Source organism: Echiichthys vipera (genome assembly GCF_963691815.1).
Source record: "Echiichthys vipera genome assembly, chromosome: 15".
NCBI classification, from domain to species: domain Eukaryota; kingdom Metazoa; phylum Chordata; class Actinopteri; order Perciformes; family Trachinidae; genus Echiichthys; species Echiichthys vipera.
In genome coordinates this window covers 6,571,618-6,595,347 of record NC_139840.1, presented here as the reverse complement: position 1 = coordinate 6,595,347, position 23,730 = coordinate 6,571,618, and the positions used below count along the sequence as shown (strand labels likewise).

The 23,730-nt window shown below is 42.5% G+C and overlaps 1 protein-coding gene across 1 annotated transcript in view; it reads right to left on the bottom strand.

Annotated features, from left to right (window-relative positions):
* Positions 1-23,730, bottom strand: part of cadm3 (cell adhesion molecule 3) — a 97,050-nt gene that overhangs the window by 6,762 nt on the left and 66,558 nt on the right. Inside the window, exons 5-8 of the mRNA XM_083928205.1 lie at positions 20,720-20,857; positions 6,579-6,749; positions 5,876-5,966; positions 190-362 (exon numbers count right to left, since the gene is read on the bottom strand). Of these exons, the coding sequence (XP_083784331.1) occupies positions 190-362; positions 5,876-5,966; positions 6,579-6,749; positions 20,720-20,857 (573 nt within the window). The remainder of the gene's footprint in view (positions 1-189; positions 363-5,875; positions 5,967-6,578; positions 6,750-20,719; positions 20,858-23,730) is intronic.

Below are 23,730 nucleotides of genomic sequence, written 5' to 3'. Positions count from 1 at the left end.
CAGAAGAGAAAAAAAGATGGAAGAAGTACAAGCAAAAGCCACAACAAACGACAGAAATAAAGAAACGTGATGAAGAAAAGTAAAAGAAGACGACATCCCAAGTCTTTCTCTACATCAGCCCCCCTCTTCCCCACCCCACATCCCATTTCTGTCTGTTTTTTCTTCCCACTTTTCACTTCTCCTTATTACCTTGCACCAGGAGCGTGTACTCCCCCTGGCTGTTTCCTATGCCGTTGTCAGCGTGGCAGAGGTAGACGCCATTATCTGATTTGTTGAGCATCTCGAAGTGTAAGAAAGCACCGTCGGCTTTGGCCAGTGGGGGGAGCTCTCCATCCTTCTTCTCCCAGATGTAGGAGTTGGGCCTGTTATGACAGGAGAGAGAAGTGCACAAAGAATGAGAGTCCTGAGTTGAACTGCACATGCTCTGCAAATTAAAAAAAAAAATAGAAAAATTAGTCTGACTAAGTAAATCAAAAGAGGGGTGAAGTGATCAGAGGAGACGGGAGCTGTGACAAGTGCTGCAGGACAAAGAGAAAAGATGAAATGATCGAGGGTGAAGTTGAGATCTAAGGAAACAAAATGGTTGAAGGAGAGGGGGAGCCTGGGAGGGATCGAAGGTGGGATAAAGAAAAGATAAAAAAGCAGGGGAGGAGAGCAAGTGAGAACAGAGAGAAAACGGAGAAGGGACTGAAGGAGAGAATGAACGATGGAGGGAAAGGGTTTGCAGCAGACAGTAAAAGTGTGTGCGTGTGTGTGTGTGTGTGTGTGTGTGTGTGTGTGGTGGAGGGGGGGGGGGGGTTGATGAAGAAAATGATGGAAAGAGGGATGGGGTTTGGGAGGAGTGCTGGGGTTTGGGAGGAGGGCCGCGGTTTGCAGAAGAAAAGAAATTAGAAGAGATGGAGGGAGAAGGAGACAACAGAACAGAGATCAGCATTTCAAATCAGCCTGCGTTAAAAAAAAAAAAAATCCATTCTGCATGAGAGATTGTGTATGGGAGAGATAGCGAGACGTGTCTTGATAAAAGAATCAATTATGTAAATGGGCGAGTCCTTAAGCGATGTACAGTAATTACAATGACGGGGAGACAGAAACGGGGACAGACCTGAATTGGTCGGACTGATTAATCGCTCTTGGAAATATGAAAATAAACCCCAGCGACACTTAAAGGTGCAATCCGTAAATTCATGATGGAGGCGACCATTTATGGTTGTACAGTAACTGTTAGAGGGAGATACAATACATCGCTTAGACCAATATTTTAAATTCTAGTTGGAAGTTTCTAAAAAGGCAAACCTCATGATATTTCTATCTGCTGTGGCTGCCGGGCAAAAATTCACAAGGGGAGTTAAAGCTAATGAGAGACATCGTCTGCTCCCTTGACACCTAGTGCTGAGCAAACACTAGGGAGACCGTGGACTTACTAGGAAGCTCAAAGTTTGGAATATGTGTCCTTTTAGGAATACAAATCTTAGCAATGCTAAAAAAAAAAAAACAGACTCTAGTGTTCAGTCAGCTGTCCTTAGGCAAATGAATATTCAACCATGAAGTATTTCAAACAAGCGTGTCCTGACCATGTTTGGCTACGTTGTCTTGTTACCTTCAATAAATCAGAATCAGCTGTTGTATCACACTGCCTCCAAATGCGGGACAATATGCAATTAACTGAACAATTAACTTCACATTTACAGGCTGTAACTCGTGTAGTGCTATTATTACACATGATGCTCCAAAGTCAATCTCTGTTATACAGCAGGAAGTTTAAGTGCAGGAAGCTGATTGGTCCAACCACACCGGTGATTTCCCCCCATGCATGGCTAAAGTCCGTTTAATTTTTAGCTATGAGCTCTGCTTAGGTGGAAAGTTTTCAATTAGCATGCATCCATTAATAAACACTGCACAAAAGTCATGATACGCTTGAAGACATTCTTTATTGCAATTATGGCTTCTTTGGATCTACATTTTCCTCCCTCTCCCAGCTGTAATCATTATCACGGCGAACACTGCACTATAGGGTGTTTTTGCTGAATTATTGATGTAAGATTTGTTAAATTATGTTAATGATTAAAATCTTTATAATCCTACACTTGTTTCTACCAAATGCATCTGTTGTCTGATGAGTATTTTTTTTACAGTTGGAGATTGTTATGGCCCTGAGAAGAACAATGCATTCGTCCAACTTCCCCCTTTTCCTTCTGACTACCCTGACCATTGCTTCATATAAAAGATGGACAAATTTAAAGCTACTCCAATCACTATTTTATATATATGTATATATATATGGATGGAATGACAAATCAACAGACTGAGATTTTCAGCATTGTTTTGGTTTCGCAGTCCACAGTTTAATTATTTTAATTCAGTGCTCATCAGCGCAGTTTCAAGAACCATTAGGCAGCTGTTACCAGCAAAAACAAAGCTCTGATCAACCCGCTGTCACTCCATGCCCAGCACCAAACAGCAGAAAGACAAAGTCAGCCGCTAGCTATAATAAATAAGAACAAATAAGCCGCTGTTTGCCTTTGTTTTCCATATCAACTTTATAAGGCGATAAAATGTTTTACTTACATAATTGCACTGCCCCTATGTGGGCAAAAACATCAATTATTGTACATTTAAATGTGACTAAGTGTTTTTTTAAAACAGCTGGCCACTAGCGACTCAAACCGGAGTAAATAGTGCATTTGTTGGGGACTATATTGAGCTGTGGATTAATACACATTTGTTGCACCAGTGAGTATTGAGGGCAGCAGGGCAGCAGGACAGCATATGTGGATGTGTCGGAATAATCCATCGTAACAAGAACAGGTCACTGAGTGCAATGATGTGGCTCGCTGATGAGTTGTCAGTAGTTTTGCTGAATAAACTGTTACAGGCGTTGGTTACACGGGCAAAAGCGTTAGTACTCAAGTCCTTGTGTTGGTCTTTTCATGGGATTTGTTGACACTAAGAGAAATAAGGCTGGCCTCATCCTTTGACATGTAATGGATTACCTCAATCCTGTTACATGTTCCCTGCTGTTTTCTAACCGTGGCCATGACCTTGCACGCATAGGAAAGCTTGCACGCAATACGTAGGTCAAACTTATGCATGTCATTTTGGCTGTAAATGTGTGAAGTCAACAGTCTGGGTTAGATGATTCAAGCTTAGATGTCCTCCTGTGCTGCGCTGATTGAATAGATGGGAAATATAAAAGAATGTAGAGCAGGAATCCCTCTCTGTTGTATTAGAAAGCTCTTGCTGCCGGGAGTCAAGGAAACGCAGTATAGAATTTGATAGGGTAAATTATTCTTTTGAACCTGACAGGATGTGACCACAGAGAGAAAAGTGTGTATCATGGAATAGCGGGTGACGTTCATTGAGTTTGATTGGGCAGGGCTGCTGGAGGGGGAGGAGAGGGATGCGAGCGGCTGGGTGTCGTGGGAAAGGTGGGTGTCGTGGGAAAGGTGTTGTCACGGCGATTGGGTTATGACTGACAGCTGCGGGGGCAACCTGTATCTGCTTTGATTGGACACTAGCTCATCCACAAGCGGCAATGCACACAGCTGAGCACGCTCCCCCTCTGTCTCACACACGCACACACAAACACGTACACACACACACGCTTTATCTTGTTTGCTCTCCATCTCTGTCTTAGTCACTCGCTGCTTGTCACCAAATCTTTCTGTCTCCTCTCCGCCCACGCTTTTCTCCGCTCACCTCTCCCTCTCCTGACGGTTTGTTTTCTTTCCCTCTCTACCTCTCTTTCCCTTGTCATTTTTTACGGCAAATGTTTCTCTACCCTCTCTATAGCCTTGTTTTTTGTACATACAGCCACTCGGCGTACACGTTTATCTAAAGCCTTTTTGTGTATCTTGATCCCCGTGGGAAATGAGCCCTGAACCCGTTATACTCTCAGGGCCGCTGTGAACTACACAGGAGCATTTATTACCATGGAACATGACTTTATCTTATATAGAACATACATAACTTAAGTGTTATGTACTTTAGTGTCTAATTGTATCTCAAATGAATAGATTTCTAGCATAAGTGGTCCCCGTGGGAACTGAGACCCTGACCCCGGCACACTGCACGTGTCTTGTTTTTCTCCCGTCTATAATTTATCGACTCCTATGCTGTCCGTTAAAGGACACTCATGCGATGACAGTAACCTCCTCCTGCCCCGCCCCCTATCTATTACACCTGTCAATCAAGCTAACCGGCTCGTCTTATTCCTAGCCACTCCAGGGATGAGCTGACGGGGGGAAAGGAGGCGGGTGGCAGGAGAGCAAAACGGAAAGAAGAGGAGGAGGGGGGGGGATTGGGAGTTTAGGGAGAAAAGGTGTGAGAAGAGATAGAGGAGAGTTATAGGAAAGGACGGGGAGAGGAGGGCAAGAGGCACCGTGACAAGACAGAGAGGAGTGAACGAGTCGTGAGTGACACGGCGGCGGAGAGATACCGGATGATGGAGGGATGCAGGGAGGCAGGGAGGGGAGGGGAGTGAATCGATAGGGCTGGTTGGCTGAAGGTTCATCTATAATGCAGAAAGGGCAGGGGAAAGAGTGTATTGTGTGCAGGCAGGACGGGGCTCGCAGTTTGTTAATGTGCATGTGGGTATCAGAAATAAGTGTGTACACACGTGAAAGCTTGTACGAGCAAATGTTTTTCCGCTAACTGCGCTCGTGTGTGTGTGTTTATGTACGTGTCATGTTTGACTACAACTACGAGAGGATGTCAGAAATTAAACACGTTGGTGTGTGATCACCTACAAGTGTGTACAGACTGCCAGTTCTGCTACCTGCACATGCATGCATTTTAATTGATTCCACCAGTACATGCTTCAGTAAGAGAAAAACAGGCCTAGTTCCTATGTTAGACGAAGCACCGGCTTCATATAAATGATGATCTATTGGGTCATTTACTAGACATAAGAATAATATTAAGAACTCACACCTGGTTCGAGTCATGGAGGTGAGAGAGGACGTTAGCACTGGCCGAGAACAAACGATAAAAAGGCTACGAGCGCTATAAGGAAGACAGTACATAAATCCTGAATTAACTGTCCACCCGGAACTGTCCTCACAACATAAATGTCACCATCAGTCATACGTTCAAATACTCAAAGATACCGATATCTTGTGGTCCTGCGAATAAGAAAAGGTGGAAGTATGTTGATGTTACAGCCTCTCAAAAAAAGTGTCCGACCTTGACACCAAACACAACAGTGTCTTCAACCAACAGTTACCGACGGTTTCTTTTAACCATGACTACCATCTCTCCCTAACCTTACCCATGTTAGGTAGCTGCCTATACATACTCTTGACCATGGAGGTGGCAGATCACAAAATATATGGTCACATGAGCAGTTTAAGATGGCACCGATGCACTTTTGGAGTGGCTATTTCTGGGTGCATTAAACTGACAGGAAACACTTTATTGAAGCTCAGTTAGGAATTACATTTACAAGGTTCACACAGATATGCTACATGAACTGCTCTGGTGCTGCTGTGGCTCTTGCATACAGAATGAAGCACATGCACTATTAGGTCCTCTTACCCCCGTAAAATGCAGGCCTAAGAAGAAGTTAGTAAGCCTTCGTTATGTTGCAAACTGCCTGGAAATGCTGGAACATGACCATGTATAAATCCTTATATACATATATTTTGGATGTTCTTTTTTTGTGTCATTAATTAAAGATGTTTGTACTGTTATATGGAAGTCACTGACCTCAGCGATAATTGGACCTGTGTACATGTGTTGTAAATTAAGTTGGTAGGGGACTGTGTATTTGTGCAAGGGGTGTCTGTCTCACTTGTGTTTGAACCAGGGAAAGTGTTTGTAAACCTGCAGACAGGCAGACATGGTGTGACGGAAATGTGTGTGTGTGTGTGTTTCTTACTCGGGATTGCCATCGCCAGAACACTGAAGATGAAACTTCTCCCCCTCTCTAGGCAGATCGCTTTCAGGCTTGATATACACGCTAGGGGAATCTGTCAGGGAAAGACAAACACACATGTAGACACAGAGTATAGTTACATAACACAGCACTCATAAGCGCACGGACATGCACACACAGCACTGACAGTCTCATCTCCGTCTCACATCTACTCCCATCTGCATCCTGGAGGCGTCACCATCTCGCTACCTCCTACAATGACATAACCCCTTACACAACGACATCCCTTTTCCTCGCCGATGCAGTACCGGCATCTGGCCCACAGGGTGGCAGCACCCACAAAGACTTCAACGTGGCTCCATTTATAGTTTCATTCGAGATAATATCCTGCTTTACTTATGACTCAATTCTGGGCAAGTGCACCGGTGGAGGAAGGTTACATTCCTGTGCGGTCATTATTACAGCTAGCTTATGTGAAATGACTGGAGCACAGATTAAACTGCAAAGGGGGGAAATGTGCCTCGGCTGCCTAATAAAATTGAAGAGCAAGACAGAGATAAATAAAAAAAGACAGCAGTTTGAGGTTTTACTTTGCATTTCCCTCTCATATCTGTCCGCCCTCTACTTCCCCTCTCTTTACCCACTATCCTCCTATACCCTGTATCCCCTCTCATTCCCATTCCACCCCACTTCCCAGTTGACTCACACAACACCCGCAGAGCGTGCTCGCTCCTCTTGTCCCCCGGGGCGAGAGAGGGATGGTCGACGGCGCAGGTGATGAGGGCATTGTCGTCACTGCGGCTCACCTCCAGGGTGAGCTCGCTGCTCACGTTGTATGTGGGATCTTCTGGAACGGACTCCACCACGTCTGGACGTCCTGAGGTGAAGAGGGATGAGAGGGGGAGGGGACACGTCAGGAAGAATGCATTTCAACCAGGGACTAGAACGGCACTAGTACAACACACACACACACACACACACACACACACACACACACACACACACACACACACACACACACACACACACACACACACACACACACACACACACACACACACACACACACACACACACACACACACACACACACACACACAGAAGTACCGAAAAAGGTTATTTTACTGTAATTAGGATGTGATGGTCTCATATTGTTGAGCTGTACAGAACTGCAATGACCCCATTTGTTCCCATTAAATGAAAAATACCTTTTCTGTGCAGTTACCTTGTGCCCCTGGGTGTTTTGTTCTGCTATATATCATTATATGTCACGTATACTGTATGTCTAATAATGCATTTCCTCACATTTCTGGAGCAATATCACACCTATTCTCTCACTAAGAGAATCATTTTTCTTTCTGCAGACTCTTTCTGTGATATATACAAGTGTTTTGTCCAATAAAATGGCATTAGATGTTTTAGGATGACCCTAAAACTTCCCATCATATAAACATAAAACCTGTAGGTCCATCTTTGCCTTCAAGGTTACAACTCGTAGCAGTTACATGGACCTGAGGTGTGTATTTTTCTCTGCAATCAAACGTGTGTTGAGCATCAAAACGATTCGTCAATTAGTGGATCTACAGAAAAATCAGATTTTTTTATGAAAGTAATTTATCAAGCTAAACTGGCAAGCATGTGCAGATCCCAGCCTCACAAATGTGAGCATTTGCCACATTTTTTGTTATACAAGGGTGTACATTAAATATCTTTGGGCTTATGAACCGTCAGTCAGACAAAATAAGTACTTTTGAACACACCATCTCGGGCTCTGGGATATGATGCTTTTTGATCTCTTTACTGATATCATATAGCCTAAGCTATTAATCAAAAAGCCAATCCTGAGATGAATCAATGAAAAAAAACGTTAACTGCAGCCCTAAATTTCTTCCATTTTCCAAAGTGCTGTGATTATAGTGGAATGGACTTAAATTACACATGTCTAAATGGGTATGTATAACATCGCCAGACTGAGACCGAGAACAGCTTCTTATCAAATCCTCTCAGACTTACATCTTGCCGCAACATCCTTGTTCATGAGGAAACCGTAAAAAGACAATTTCAGTCTCAAAGCTACTCTATTGGATCTTCAACGCCGCAAAAGTCAGCCCATATGGCAGCTCCAAATGGCAGCGAGAGTGCATTGGAACTCCTGTAATGCAACATCAGTAAACTGCACACAGCACGCTCATGTTTACTAACCAGGCCAGTCTGTGATGTTTCATGCTGAAGGACACCAAAGGGACGAGAGAGGCCAAAGATCTAATGTTGCTAAGTCCAGCTTTCTCTGGGCTCACTGGCTCGCTGTTGCTTAGGAGACAGCTTACATTTCCATCACCGAGGATGCAAAGGCAACTATACCTAGGAATTGTTATTATTTGGGGAATTGAAGAGAATCTAAGCATCTTAACTGCAATCTGTCACAGCCATACTTTGTTAATGACAGTCATAAAAAGGTCTGTTTTTTTATGAAATGAGTAACGATGTAACAGTTTTCATATGGAGACGTTTCCATTTGATGTTGTTTCCCTTTCTTTTTTGTATTTTATATTTCTGGCAACAGCCACAGTGGTATGTGCAGGATAAAAACATAAAAAGAAGAAGTGGGTGCAAGTTGGTCCAAGCAGCAGCAGCAGCAGCCGCAGCAGCAGCCGCAGCAGCAGCAGCAGCAGCAGCAGCACTAGCAGCAGCAGCAGCAGCAGCAGCACTAGCAGCAGCAGCACTAGCAGCAGCAGCAGCAGCAGCAGCAGCAGCAGCAGCAGCAGCAGCAGCAGCACTAGCAGCAGCAGCACTAGCAGCAGCAGCAGCAGCAGCAGCAGCAGCAGCAGCAGCAGCAGCAGCAGCAGAGTTGGACAAAGTATGAAAGCATAAACACTGTCACACAATCCGGAGATTGTACTCTATTGTAAGAAAACATATAAAACTGGGTGGTCAGACCGTGAAAGTGGTTGGTGAATCTTGGAATGTGGACCAGAACCTTATCATTTTCTTGTGCATGGAGTGACACGCACACACGCACACACACACACAGGCATGCACACACAAGTATGGGCACATGTAGGTCAAGCTTATGAATAACATATACACAGAGGAGATAGAGATAGTGTCGGGAGAGATTGGAAAACAGACACTTTTCCTCCGTTTTCTCTCTCTCTCTCTCTCTCTCTCTCTCTCTCTCTCTCTCTCTCTCTCTCTCTCTCTCTCTCTCTCTCCCTCTCTCTCTATCCTCCTCCCCCAGAGAACTCTTCAAATACCACTGAATGTAATGACATCTCTCTTTTTATTACCATAACCAGTCACCTGACCCGCGGAGTAAATGAGTTTACATTTAAGGTGCATTTCAATAATCCTACGCCAATCAGAGGAGTGTGTTTGTCACTGCCTCTCATAATACCCTCTTATTTTCCCTCCGCACAAACACACACAGTAAGGCCTTTATTAAAGACCATGGATCTCTAAAACCAGACCTGGGAATGAAAAAAATACTGTTTGTTTACCCACTGACTCCTGTGTACAATATTTTTTGAAATCATACAATTGAGTTTTAATATGTTTTTCAGGCCCAAGGGGTCATGAAACTGACTCAACACGTTCACGAAGAATAAAATAATGTGCAGTCAGTCGAACTGCTTTTCCCAAGACAGCAGTGATACACATTTACTCATAATTCACATTTCCTCAGTTCATTATTACATAATCAAGGTAGATTTGCATGTCAGCTGCTGCAAGCGAAGTAATAAGCATATCGAGCTGGGAAGCAGTAACAGGTTGTGTTTCACTGGATTAGGCACGAACTAACAGACTCTCCCACTTAAAGGACCAGTTCACCCAAATTACAGAAGACTTTTTGTTTTAGCCAGCTCAGGTTTGCGTTCTGTCCAGGTTAAGAGCTATTTGTCCTCTTGTCTCCACCTATATGACACAGAGTTGAATGAATTTCAATTGTGGTGCACAGAGCAGTAAAAAAGTGAATTCTCCACACATCCCAATGTGGCACTCTGCATAATCAGCCGAACAGGCTGTGAACAGGTTTTCATACGAGGGAATATTTCTCTGTTAGAAAGTAGTTCCAATTCAAACTGTTAAGGCTAAACAAGATGTTGTTTCTGGAAACAGGAGTTGCTGTTGAATTTTTGAGAATGTTATTTTTCAATGCTGTGAGCACCAAAAAAAAACTAAATAATATTCACCAACAGTGTATTGAAGCAGAGGCAGTAATCTTGGGCCTCGGGAAATAAAATGAAAACTATGTGAATTTTCTTTTGGGAGAACAGAGCCTTAATCTGTATTTTAAGAAGCTATAATAATTTAAATATTAACAGTGGCTTACAGGACTACGTAAACGGATCACTCGTGAAGCAACAGAGAGTAATCACCTGAAGATAGTTCCACTTATAGCTACATAGCTTTCAGTTCATTGTTTTGGGGTCCAGGCACTCACAACTCTACTGTTCTCTCTCACCGCTCTCACGGCATCATTTCCTGCTGATGCAGCTGTTTTCCGACCAACACCAAATAGCAGACAGACACAATCGCTGAAGGAAATAGGGGAGCATTTCACAGTTTCAGAGCTACAGGAGCAGAAACCAAAACAAACACAAACACGCCTCCGATTTAATTGAGACTTCACTTGAAATGAATCCTAATGTCCTAATGTCACTCTGGATTATCTAAATAAGCAAATATGCTCTTCACCACAGTGACATATCAGTGTTAGGGTTCGTACACACATGGTTGAATGCACTTATTGTAAGTCACTTGTAATCAAATATAATCAACTTTATAAGGTGATAAAAGGGTTAAATCAGTGTTGGTTTTTCCCAAGTGGCAAAGTGTTGAAATGAGATTGTTTCTAACGTTTTGTATGTTTCCGCATATTGTGTTTATTGGAAATAGGTGTTTTTAGTGATGCTTTTCACTGCGATATTCCTGGTTTATTGTGTTATGATATTGTTTTGAGTGCTTTTGCATTCCTCATAGAGAAAAAATATCAAAGAAATCAGGGTTTGATTGATTGTGTAAAATGTAGTCAGTTGTACAGACTCATGCTAGTGAACAGACTTATAGACATATACAGGCAGACTGTAGAACAGACCATGCAATAGTAAATGTGTTGTAGAGCTGATGGTGTGGAGGTAAAAATAAAGGTGTGAGAAGTGATGGTTGTTCAGTGTTAAATATAAAGGAGACACAGCACTCATCCTTCAGCATGAATTAAAAGCCAGGCGTATTTGCAGAAAAGGATAATTTACTATACGATTACCTTTTTTAGGCTTGATTACACGTGACCGGCTATTTTCATAAAGTGACATTTCACAGTGTAAGTGACAGGCTTCTTCATTATTCACCTTCCTCCATTGTAGCCCCCGGAACCTGTACAGCTAGCTCCCTTGTTTATGTTTCATCACTGTAAGCCCGGGAAAGCGCTAGTCGACAACCTTTCATTCTCCCGGCTCTTCACATCTCCTGAACCTCTGTTGTAAAGTAAGTTAGCACATGCACGATCATCTTAATCGTGATTACTCTTCATTTGTACATGTATTACTTACTTATACTCCGTGTTTTGTGCATAATTAGTCTTACCTGTATTTGTTTGTACTTTAAAGAGTCCATCAAGCTAGCGGCACGTTGATGAAACAGCCATGTGTGGGTTTTTGCACCCTCGGTGAGCGGAGTGAGGTGTGTATCTTGAATATTGTCTGTGTGTAAAGTGTAGACAAACTTGTGTTAACTAAGCTAAATCTAATTATTGTTGTCATATATGTGTTTATTATTTTGAAGTACTTCTATGTGTAGTGTATAGGTTAATTTAGATGCACTGTGAAATGAGATTTGTCACATTTGTGTCATGCGAAAGTGTTATTAATTAAGTTCATTCTGTGCTTATTTTTAGTTTTCATGGTGCTACAGAAAACAAGGAAAATTGCACCTGTCGAGACTCTCTGCCATTATTGAAAACATCGAGGGCTGCTACACACAGTCTCTGTTTTCAAAAATAACATCATGCACACCTGTCCATTTTCAGAAATAAATTTGTTTACACTTACACCCGTGTATATATGCCATCAAGAGCATGCCAAACCTGTAGGTGGCAGTGTATAGAGAAGCTCAAGCCCACGTTAGCCAATCAGAATACCGACAGCAACAACATGATCACCCTTATACTGTATATCCATGTGATCACCACAGCCAAATGAAAACATACGCACCTATGACTCAGGTGCATGTTCAGGCGCTGTGACATCAGCTGCAGAAAACTCTGTTTTTCTATGTTTACGTGCAACTTGAGTTTTTCAAAATTTCCTCTCTGGCTGAAGTTTTTAGAAAGAATCTTTTCAGAGGCAAATTCTCCATTTGCGTGAAACACAGATGGAGGGAAATTACTGGTTCTTCTATATATTTGTTTATCTAACACCTTGCTTAGGGGGCGCTGTTGAGCAATGGAGGAGTAGCATGCGTTTCCCGATGGCTACGACAAGATAAAAACTTTGAATACACAAAAACAAGGAAGTAAGACTAAATATATCCGGCTCAGAGAGAAAAAATCAACACAGGGAACCCTAAAAGCAAGAAAAACAAACAAGGCGGACAAGACCCAGACTAAGAGCCTTGCTCGCCTGCCCAGGGTATGCCTGACGAGGCGAGTGAGGAAGAGGATCTGCCTAACAGTGCAGCTCTAGCTCCTATCACAGCGATACGGAACAAGGTGGCCCAAGTCAAGACCGACATATACGCTACTATCAAAAGGTTTGTCAAGACTGTGTGCTCGGAGAGAAGCAATACCTGCAGCTAAAGAGGACCTGCAAAGCTTGAGAGTACATCAACATCACACAGCAACACGCTCAAGGATATAGAGAGATCAGACACTTTTCACTCTGATTGTGCTAGAAAACACTACAAGGTCAACTCAGAAATGGAGCAACTCACTCAAAAATGGGAGGATTTAGAAGTCCATTCATGAGGGCACAACATCAGAATAGTTGGAATACCTGAAGGGGAAAGGACCGAGGGACTTTATTGCCCAACTACTGCAGGAGGTTCTCTCCCTGTAGGAGAAACCACTCATCGATAGGGCACACAGGACTGACTCTCAAAGATTATGAACCACTCCGACCCTGTCTGGAAGACATCTTGTGCAGGGACGCAATCCTTCAAAGGTAAGGTAAGACAATTTAAATCTTCCCGAACTACTCACCAACCATTACGAAACAGAGAGCACTTTTCAACAGAGTCAGGGAAATACATGAAGGCGGACCTGGAGAGGAATATGGCCTACTCTACCAAACAAGGCTCCCGTTGACTTTCAACAGCGTACACTTTGTTGATAGATTCCCAAAAAGCCAAGAGTTACCCTGTAAGCCTTTTCATGGACGCGCTCGGACACGACAATGCAGGACGAACTTTAAATGAACAGTGAGATGTAAGACCTTGACGAGTGACGTTCGATGGTAGAGGTTAGCCGGATACCTGTGCTAACCCAGTTAGAATGTGAACGCCTATAAGATGACAGCACATGAACACCATGCTTCACTCTACATCCTCATGTCATCATGTACAGTCTATTTATAACATAAGTTTATGATGTAATATACTGTAACTGCCTTGTCACACTATTCATTACCAACAGTTCAAAAGTTTAAAGTTCACAAAAACCATTAGAGTCATTAAAAAGACATCTAATATAATCAAAGTCAGGTTTGTAATGAAGGATAAATCATTAAATACATATATGAATATTCAATTATATTTTTCCAGAGTCGCTGAAAGAGTGTGCAGCACTCACCTTCTTTAATATTTTAGCTCGACAATACTCCGGAACCTGCTAAAATATGAATGGGATGCCCATACTACTTTTTATTTTTTATTATTAAAACTCCTATTTCTTGACACTAACTTGCCCCAAGGTGGTGATGCAGATGAGATGCTGGTGCTGCCGACGCTTTAACCCTCAAGCGTACAATCCGACATAAAATAATCATATTAGGGGAATCAAACCACTAGATGCAGCGATTACTGCGTCCAGCTAGTTTGGGCCTTGAAGGCTGGAGAAGTGTACTTTTCTGGATAATTTCTGGATTACAGCTGAAATATGATTCACTTAATCGATTAGATGATGGAACCAAATTAATTTAGTCTCATAATGAGATGTAAAATGTCGTTTTTATAATCAAAGACGAGAATCCGCCAGTGCTTCGTGTGCTTTGAATGCAGATTCAACTGTGTGACATCTTGAGATAGAGGACATGACAGTTACGTACTTAAACAGTCACCAAAGGAAGTTCATTAAACATTTTGATGTGCAAAAATTATGAGAAATTATATATTTTCTTTTATTATTTAAATAATATCCTGACACAGTAAATACTAATATAAGCTTTATTACAGTCATACATTTCGCAGTCTTTGCGCACCAATTTATCCAAACCAATTGCGTTAGTCAATCTATCATTTCAAGACAATTATGATGTGACAAAGCCAATCCTTAGCTGTGTTCTGCTCATCCCTGTGTCATATTATTGCTGTAAGTTAAAGTCATGAAACTGAAGACCTCGTCTTGAATATCTTTGGGTTTTGGACGGTAAGTCCTGAAAGGTAAAGTGAATAAGTGAGTAAAACTCCTTATTATTCAACAACTTTGCCAGCTGATCAAGGTGCTGAACCCCCAGCTACAGTGAAGCTGCTCAGCTGCCAAAAGTGAAAGACTGGTCCTACGTGGTGTCTCTGAGGTGTGAAAAGGTGTGATTGTGAACAGACATCAATGCTTGGCTTAACACCACCGTGCACGCTCAGCAAAAGCCCTTCCCTGGATAACGAGGAGGTTTTAAAATAATCAAAGCAGTCATCACTTTTAAGCCGGAATCGGATTACAGTGAAAGCGCTCAAGTGAGTTTGCGCGTTCATATGAGGTCATCTGATGTGGAAAGACAGTTAAGTGGACCTGTTAGTGGATTACCAGGTCACCGCAAAGCCGGCACGCATTTCAGGTTCTGTCTTAGTATGTCTGCCTCAACTGTATCTATCTCCAGGGGTGGAGGTGACTTCTGCTTCTTTCTACTTTTACTTCACTACACTTATTTTAAAGTTATAGTCACAAGTTACCTCATAGATTAAGATATTAAAAAACATTATATATGCAGCTTATAAGATATGCTCGCCAAAGTCATACTAAGTTGTTCAAATTGGCTCCACTTTGACTGTCTACAACATGAAGTTCTGCTTATGTACAGTATTCATACATCTGTGATAAAAAAGAGTCTTGAAACGATTAGTTGATTAATCGATCCACAAAAACAACTACCGATTATTTGTTTAGGTCTATTATCAAGCGAAAATGTCAATGAATCGCTGGCTCCAGCTTCTCAAATGTGATGTATTACTGCGTTTCGTTATTTTATATCACCACAACAACCAGTTCAGAAAAATTGGGAAAATTGGGAAATTTATAGTTTTTTCCTGACATTTTATAGAAAAACCGACGGTTCGAATAATAAAAAAATATGTAAGAAATCATTGCTGTGATTGTAATGAACGTAAATTAATTCCTTGGGTGTCAATGACACATTACGACTGTGAGAAGTTGGAAACACTTAATTTACATTCTTCTTCTTCTGTCGACTTTTAATTTACAAATATGTCTTATATTCTACCCCAGCGTCATGTTTATATCACACAGCTATACACTGTGGCATTCTCAGAGCTGCAAATTATAACTCGTGCTGAAGGAGCCCATTGCTTGGCTCCAGTTATCACTGTGTTGCGTGGCTGTTATGAGCGAGTGGCTGTTAAGAGCGCGTGGCTGTTCGGAGCGGCGGATTGCTCGGCCCCCTGAAGCTGCAGGCAGCCTTCTCAAACCACTGACCTGATCAACCCCACACTCAACACTGCACTCCCCTGGGTCCTCAGCAATACACCTGCCAAGTGTGAAGTTGATTTGGATGAAAGGTTCTTGAGATAAGCCAAGGACAATCATACATGCACACACCGACAGAGGCTCTCAGAGGAAACCCTGTGCAAAAGAAGTACTTCTGAGGTACGATCTAGATTGTGTTCTTTTACTTATACGTACACATGTTAATGCAGTTCTTCTTACATCCTGTTGCTTCTTTTTTAAGGATGTGAATACTTATTCCACCACTGTGTGTTTCTCTAATGTCTCTCTCCGTCTTGTCTCTTACATCATGTTGCTCTAAACGGACACACGCCCATGTAACCTTCGCCATCTGCCCCATGTCCTGCATTATGACAATTTGGTCCGGTATTCAGCCTGTATGGCATTAAGTGCCACCATAAATCCCCATTATCCCCAATCCAATACATCGATGTCACTAAATGATCCATAGCCCTTTCACACAGTACAACTAATACAGTCTTCAAAGCTCTTAGCCTTTCATTCTTCTCAATTACCACTCCCTTTACCGCACTCTCTTGCTCTCTGTCTCCTCCCCTCTCTCCCCCTTCTCTCAATCTAAATCCTCTTTCCGGATTTCTCTCTCCATTTCGTCAGCCTTCCCTCCTTTTCCTCCCCTCTCTCCTGTTGCGCTCTCCAGTCTCCTCTTCTTTAAAAGTAGTCCCCCTTTGCTTCATCCTCTCGCCCCCAGTCTGCGCTCCCCCTCAGCCTCAAAGCCGCCTTGCTTCTTCTTCTGTGGTTTCTTTAATTCCCCTCCTGCTCTCTCTCTCTTTCTCCATCAGCCTCTCTCTTTGCAGCTTCCATCAGTCTCTCCGTATCCTCGCAGTCGTTCTGTCTATTTTTATAAACAGACACACACACACACACACACATACACACGCGCGCACACACACACATCCTCCTGCTCATTCACTCACTCCCTCTCTGTTCTCTGTTTTCTCTGCAGTCCCTCACTGTCACTTTCCTGATACAAGGCGTCTCTCTCTCTCACTCTCTCTCTCTCTCTCTCTCTCTCTCTCTCTCTCTCTCTCTCTCTCTCTCTCTCTCTCTCTCTCTCTCTCTCTCTCTCTCTCCCCCTCACACATGCACACACAAACACAAACACTACATCTGTGTCGCGCTCATTCCCTTCTCTCTCTCTCTCTTTACTTTCTTTTAACCACCAATAAAGCTGTCAGAAAAGCAGTGAGCAGCAGTCTATGGGCTCATCTTTCAAACAAACACACACAGACACACACACACACACACACACACACACACACACAAACACAGTATAGACCACAACTGCATGAATGAGAAGCTGTAATATTAGCACACTGACCTGTAGTGCTCTTCCGCTATCTAACCGGAGATGAGCACTGTGTGTGTGTGTGTGTGATCATCATCTGTCCTTTACCAGTGTATGTGTGTTAAATCGAAGGGGTGTGTGTGTGTTAGAGTGTGAGAGTTTGTCGTTCAAACAATGACTGATTGGTGTTGTGTGCTGTCAGGATGGCTGAGCGAGGCCTCAAACACACCATCATTCACATCCAGTTGATCTCCTTTAAATCGCTCTCTGTCTGTCTCTCTCTCTTTCTCTGTTCTCCCTGTGCTCTAAAGGGTCGGTTCACCAAAAATTACAAAACAGAACCAGTGTCCCTGTGACTTTGGATGCAACCCTATTCCCAGACAAGACCGCTAATTCAGCCAAACCCTGGATTACATCCAATCAGTGTTTTTTAACATTTAATGCTGTGGTTTTTTCCATTATTTATTTCTGCATGTTTGCACAGCAACAGGAAAGATCATGTTCATAGCATATAAACTATGTTAAAGGGGAACACAGTCATGATGACGGGCTGCCACTCAGCCAGTGAAAACTGTTGTATAATGTCTTCTGTGACTCTGGAGGGCATTTTCCAAAGTCGGAGAAAACAATCTTGTTATTGGGTTTAGAGACTACAACTTTTAAAACAGAGAGCCTGCGTGACAAACTGAAGCACGGAGTTTCAGAAACATGGGACTTTACCAGACAGGGAGGGTCAAAGATTGCAAAGATTAATCAATCAGTTGTCAACTGTTACATTCTTAAGGAAAAAAGGAGCGATATTTTTTTGTATTTCAACTTCTTAAATATGAATATCTTCAGGTTTCTTTCCTCCTCTGTGACAGTAAACGGAATATCTTTGAGTTGTGGACAAAACAAGACAATCAAGGACGTCATCTTGGGCTTTGGGAAACACTTATCGACGTTTTCTGAAATTTTATGGACCAAACAATTACAACAATCGATTAATTTAGAAAATAATCCGTAGATTAATCAACAAAAAAAATCACGGCTAGTTACAGCCCGAGTCTAATGAAAGATGCTGTCAAGTTGCATTATGGGAAATGTATGGATCCAGTGATTTTGGACCCATACTAGGGACTTAAAGTCAGGACATTAAGTCATTTTTGACCCCTAACTATAAAGATGCACAAGACTTATTTTCTGGACTTAGTCAGGGAAAGAGTGTTTACAGGGAAAATCAATTACATGTTTGTGATAGAATAAAACTCTGCTCTCCCGCATTAGAGTTGGATGTGCTACACAACCATTCAGCTCCCAAACCTCCAAACTCTTACTTTCTACCTTCAAATGCACACTACTTTCTGCAACACAACTGTATGTACATATGTTTGATATAAATATATACTTCCTGGGCATAGGACTAGTAGAGGAAGTTCCCTCTGGAAACTGTTTGCGGATTATCCGCTTTTATAAAAAGAATGTTTCTGGAAAAACATGTTGCTGCAATGTTTTTGTTTCAAATAAAACTCTTCAATGTTGTGTTGTCACAAGACAAACTTACATTCACCCCCATTATACTGAATCATTGGCATGGATCTCAAGAGACAAATATCTCAATATCTGGAGGATTAAAAGCAAAACTATCTGCAGGGCTTGATTCCATTACAGGTGAGAGGGGGAATACATCTTTTTGTGGATGAGCTGAGTCTAATCTCTCTAAAAAAAAACCCACAAAGCAGCAATCTCCAGACTCCTCTTTCCCTCCTCCTGTTTTTAGTTCTGCTGTAACAAAAACGACCAGATAATCTGTCCTCAGGCGGGCATCTCTCCCATTCCTCCTCTTTGTAGCTTCAGTCCATTCTTTCGATTTATTTCAATCCATAATTATAGCAAACACTAACACTGCCAAGGCATCAGGACACAAGATGGGTATTTTTGCATTACAAAGCCATGTAAAGTGTAGCATTTTCACATCAATAAATCATTATCATATTATATCATCATATTATAATAGTATAATTACTGTAGAAAAGGCCATCGTGGATAAGCTCTTCCAGTCTGAATGCTGCAGTTTGAACAGATTTAGCGGGACATCTGGAGAGCTCTCCAGACGGACAGAGGGCGCTGTTCTTCCAGTGCAAACAGAGCTTAGAGCTTATAGAGTTTCTGGTGATGGCAGATGGTGAAAGGAGCAAAAGGGCGACAGAAGCAACACTTCCAACATGTTTGTTCTGCTCAGCACAGCTAAACAAAACCGAAAACCTTTGACTGATGAAGCAACAAGAGGGAGGGTGGTTTATGGCAAATATGGCTGTAATTTGGAGAAAGGCTACCACTGCCAATACCATTAGTAGTACTGGAGTCTGGGGCTGCCAATCGTCTCCCTGATTTTCGCTTCATCTGTAAGAAAAAAAGCAGGCTAATTTGTCCTCGCTGTGCTCTGTCTGCCTCTCCCTTTCTCTCCCCTGCTCGTTTCTCTCGTTTCTCTGTAACGAAAAAAAACAGTCAGACTGACCTCATGCAAAGCTTTTTCTATCTCTGTTTCTCTGTTCGACCTCATCCCTTCATCCTCTCCTTCGCCCTGCCTTTTATTGCCAGATTCTGTCGTTATCCCTGGCTAGATCCAACCCACGCTATCTCTCGCTCTCTGTTGTGTCACTCCTAGTAGCAGATATGTTGCAGCTTAAAGGAGGACACACACACACACACGCACACACACACAAACACAACCACACATAATAAACCCTGTATCAATACACACTTCAAATGCAATAGCAGCAAGCACACACACAGTTACATGATAAATGCATAGGCACACATTTAGAGCATCAGGACATGAAGGGATGATGGGAAAGAAGGGCACTAGCACAACACACTCACAGCATGTTTCTGTACTCACGCACACACGCCGCGTGCTCTCACACTTGCACACACAAACACACACGCACATATGCAGGCACAGGTTTAGGACACACAGAGAGACAGCAGGCAAAGTGGCAAGGGCAGAATAAACACACAGCATGATCACACACAGGCTACTTTCTCACACACGTACACACAATCAAACAAACATATGCGAACAAATTCACGCTTGTGTACAAACATACACACTTGCAAAATGCCCATATACACCAATTACTGCAGGATTGCACAAACACTTAGTGTATGTACAAAAGACTGATAAACATGAACACAAGCACAAACCACATCCTTGCATTCCTACGGAAGCCACACACACAAACACATACACTTTCTTACACACATAACCACACTCATCCGCTTCCTTACCACACACAGTTTCAGTATGAGTATAAGCCAGTGTACAACACCCAATATGCATTTTCTGACCCCACTACACACACGCACGCACGCACGCACGCACGCACGCACGCACGCACGCACGCACGCACGCACGCACGCACGCACGCACGCACGCACGCACGCACGCACGCACGCACGCACACACACACACACACACACACACACACACACACACACACACACACACACACACACACACACACACACACACACACACACACACACACACACACACACACACACACACACACACACACACACACACACACACACACACACACACACACACACACACACACACACACACACACACACACACACACACACACACACACCATATCTTGCTCACCTTCCAGCTCCTGGTCCCCTCGGTACCAACGCAACCTGGCAGGGGGTTTGCTGCCGGTACTGGTGCAGGTCAGGGTGACTTTGCCCCCCTCTGGCACTGCATTCTCAAAGCCCAAGATCTGAGGTTTACCGGGCACACCTAGAGAGAGAGAGAGAGGGAGAGAGAGAGGGAGAGAAAGTTATAAAGTTAGTAAGAGAGAGGGGGAGGGAGAGCGAGAGAGAAAACTTTCATCCTGCAGAGCTCACCTTGTAGCCATAAAAAAAAAAGGTGCACATTTTTACAAAGCTGTTGTGTATGGAATGGGGTAAAAAAAGGAATATCAACAACAGAATTAAATCCAGCAGCATCCGCAATATCACCGACACAGCACAAATTTATTGGGTCAATTCTAAAACTGATGAAAACCAGCTCGGAGAAAAATAATAATGCAGGCTTGCAATATACCCCCCCCCCCCCCCCCCCCAAAAAAAAGTGTTTCAGTCATTGCACGGCCGCTCAAATGACTGTGAAGCTTCTGTTTACCCTGATTTTTCAGAAACATCAGATCTACGACCATCAGTGTTCATTGTGCCAGATGCACCATAATATTTCTATGTTTTGCTGACAGGCGTCCGTTTAATGTTGTGCAAATAATTACTTATGTGTCTCAGAAGGAAGGGTGGAAGGAGCTTTATGTTGTTGGAGCATCACAAAAACTTTTAGGGAGGAGATCAGGTTGTGAGCTTTGAACACATTTTTTATACCAAAAATCAACATTTGGGTACTGAAAAAAAACATGCTCAATACCAATATGATCCTGTAAAAATTACGACATTTTCATCCTGCAATTTTTATGTACGCCAGGGATTTCTGTGGCACTACAATCTCTGTCAGCGTTGAACGCTTCATTAACCTAACATTCCAACACTACTTGTATACACACACATTTGAAGTATTTCAATTTGCCTACTGAGATGAACATGGAAATGCAATTAATTAAATGTGAAAAATAAATACGGCGCTATCCCTTTAAAACCAGCAGCATGAGTTCTGCATTAGCTCTGACAGCATTGGCAAAACAATTCAACTCCGTCTGACTGTTCATTCGCAGATCAAAATGTCAACTCAATTAGATTTTGCAGAGATTATTAGAGACGGCTTCCGGATTTCATTAGTTTAAAGCCAAGATGGGAGCTACAGTGACTAAGCCAGACTTAATGTTTTTTGGGGTGCAATGTAGCCTTGTGTGACAGTTTTTAAGAGAAACTAGCATGGACAAAGGGACGAAATGAGCCAAAGGTCAGTTTGAGACCGGCTTTAGCCACGTGAGCAACCAGGAAGCCCTGATCCAAACCAAAATGTCATGATACATCTTCCTCTCCCAGAAATGTTCTTCCAGATTCCACCGCAGTTGGTTAAAATAAGACACATTTTTTGCTTAATTAGTATTTTCACTTGGAGCACAAGTTGCAGTTAAACAACACAAGCAGGAGAAGGAATCTACGAATCTACTCTGCCAAATATTTCAGACTCCACTCTTCAGCGTTAAGAGTGAAGAGATTGAAACTTTTCTAGCTCTACTTCATATGGAGCTGTTGTGGGTGGCACTTTTCTCCGAGTGTTGGCGGAGTTTACTGCTTTTCAAAATAATGAACATTCGATTTGCTGGCTACCCCATAGCACAATTAAGGGAGGAGGACGAGAGAGAGAGAGTGATGGACAGGGAGAGAGAGAGAGAGCCGAAGCTGTAAGACAGAAAGGTAGAGATGGAGAAGGGAGTCCAAGTTATGAAGGGAGGGGATTTGATGTAATGTCATTAAAATTGACAAGATGTTGTACCAATTACTGAAATCTGTGACACTTTTCAGGCTAGAATATATGATACTTTACAAATTCTCAGGTAGTGAGGAAATGACAGATGAGGAGATGGATGACGGATGGATGGTTAGATAGATGGATGATGGATGGATGGATGGATGGTTAGATAGATGGATGATGGATGGATGGTTAGATAGATGGATGATGGATGGATGGATGATAGATGAATGGATGATAGATGAATGTATGCTAGATGAATGGATGAATGGATGGATGATAGATGGATGGATGGATGGATGGATGAATGGATGGATGGATGGATGGATGGATGGTTAGATAGATGGATGATGGATGGATGAATGGATGGATGGATGGATGGATGATAGATGGATGGATGGAATAATGAATGGTTAGATAGATGGATAATGGATGGATGAATGGATGGATGGATGGATGGATGGTTAGATAGATGGATGATGGATGGATGAATGGATGGATGGATGGATGATAGATGGATGGATGGAATAATGAATGGTTAGATAGATGGATAATGGATGGATGAATGGATGGATTGATGAATAGATGGATGGATGAACAGATGGATATATGGATGGATGGACAAATGGATGGATAGAAAGATGGATGATAGATGGATGAATGGATGAATGGATGGATATATCGATGGGTGGCTAGATGGATGAATGAACAGATGGATGGATGGATGGCCTGCAGATAGACAAGCAAACAGACCAAATACAGTACCAATATAAAGTGCTGTGAACTAACCGAGGTATAGATCAAAAAATAAAAATGTGGTCAATTTTTAATGTAGCAGTATTTGATGTAGTGCACTGTGTGCGGAAGCTCTCTGGCAGTAAAGTAGCATTGAATATTAATGAGGGAATAATACTGCACATATAGAAATGGCTGGAGAAGCCCTGTCGAGACCCTTTCCTCTACAAGGAGAGAAAAGAGAATAAAGTCATTATAAATTATTCTCTGCTTAGCTCAGGAGAGCAAAGAGAGGCATGCCACACATTTTACACTTACTGACACAATAACATTTTAAACTGACCGTACTCAGCACTCGTGTGCTTGTGTGTGTTTGTGTCCGTCAAAACCTCGCACATGTCAAAACAAGAATAAAACTTGATGTCTTTGGCTGATTTTCCCATAGGGGTCCATGCGTTTTTGACATCTTACCATACATTTTT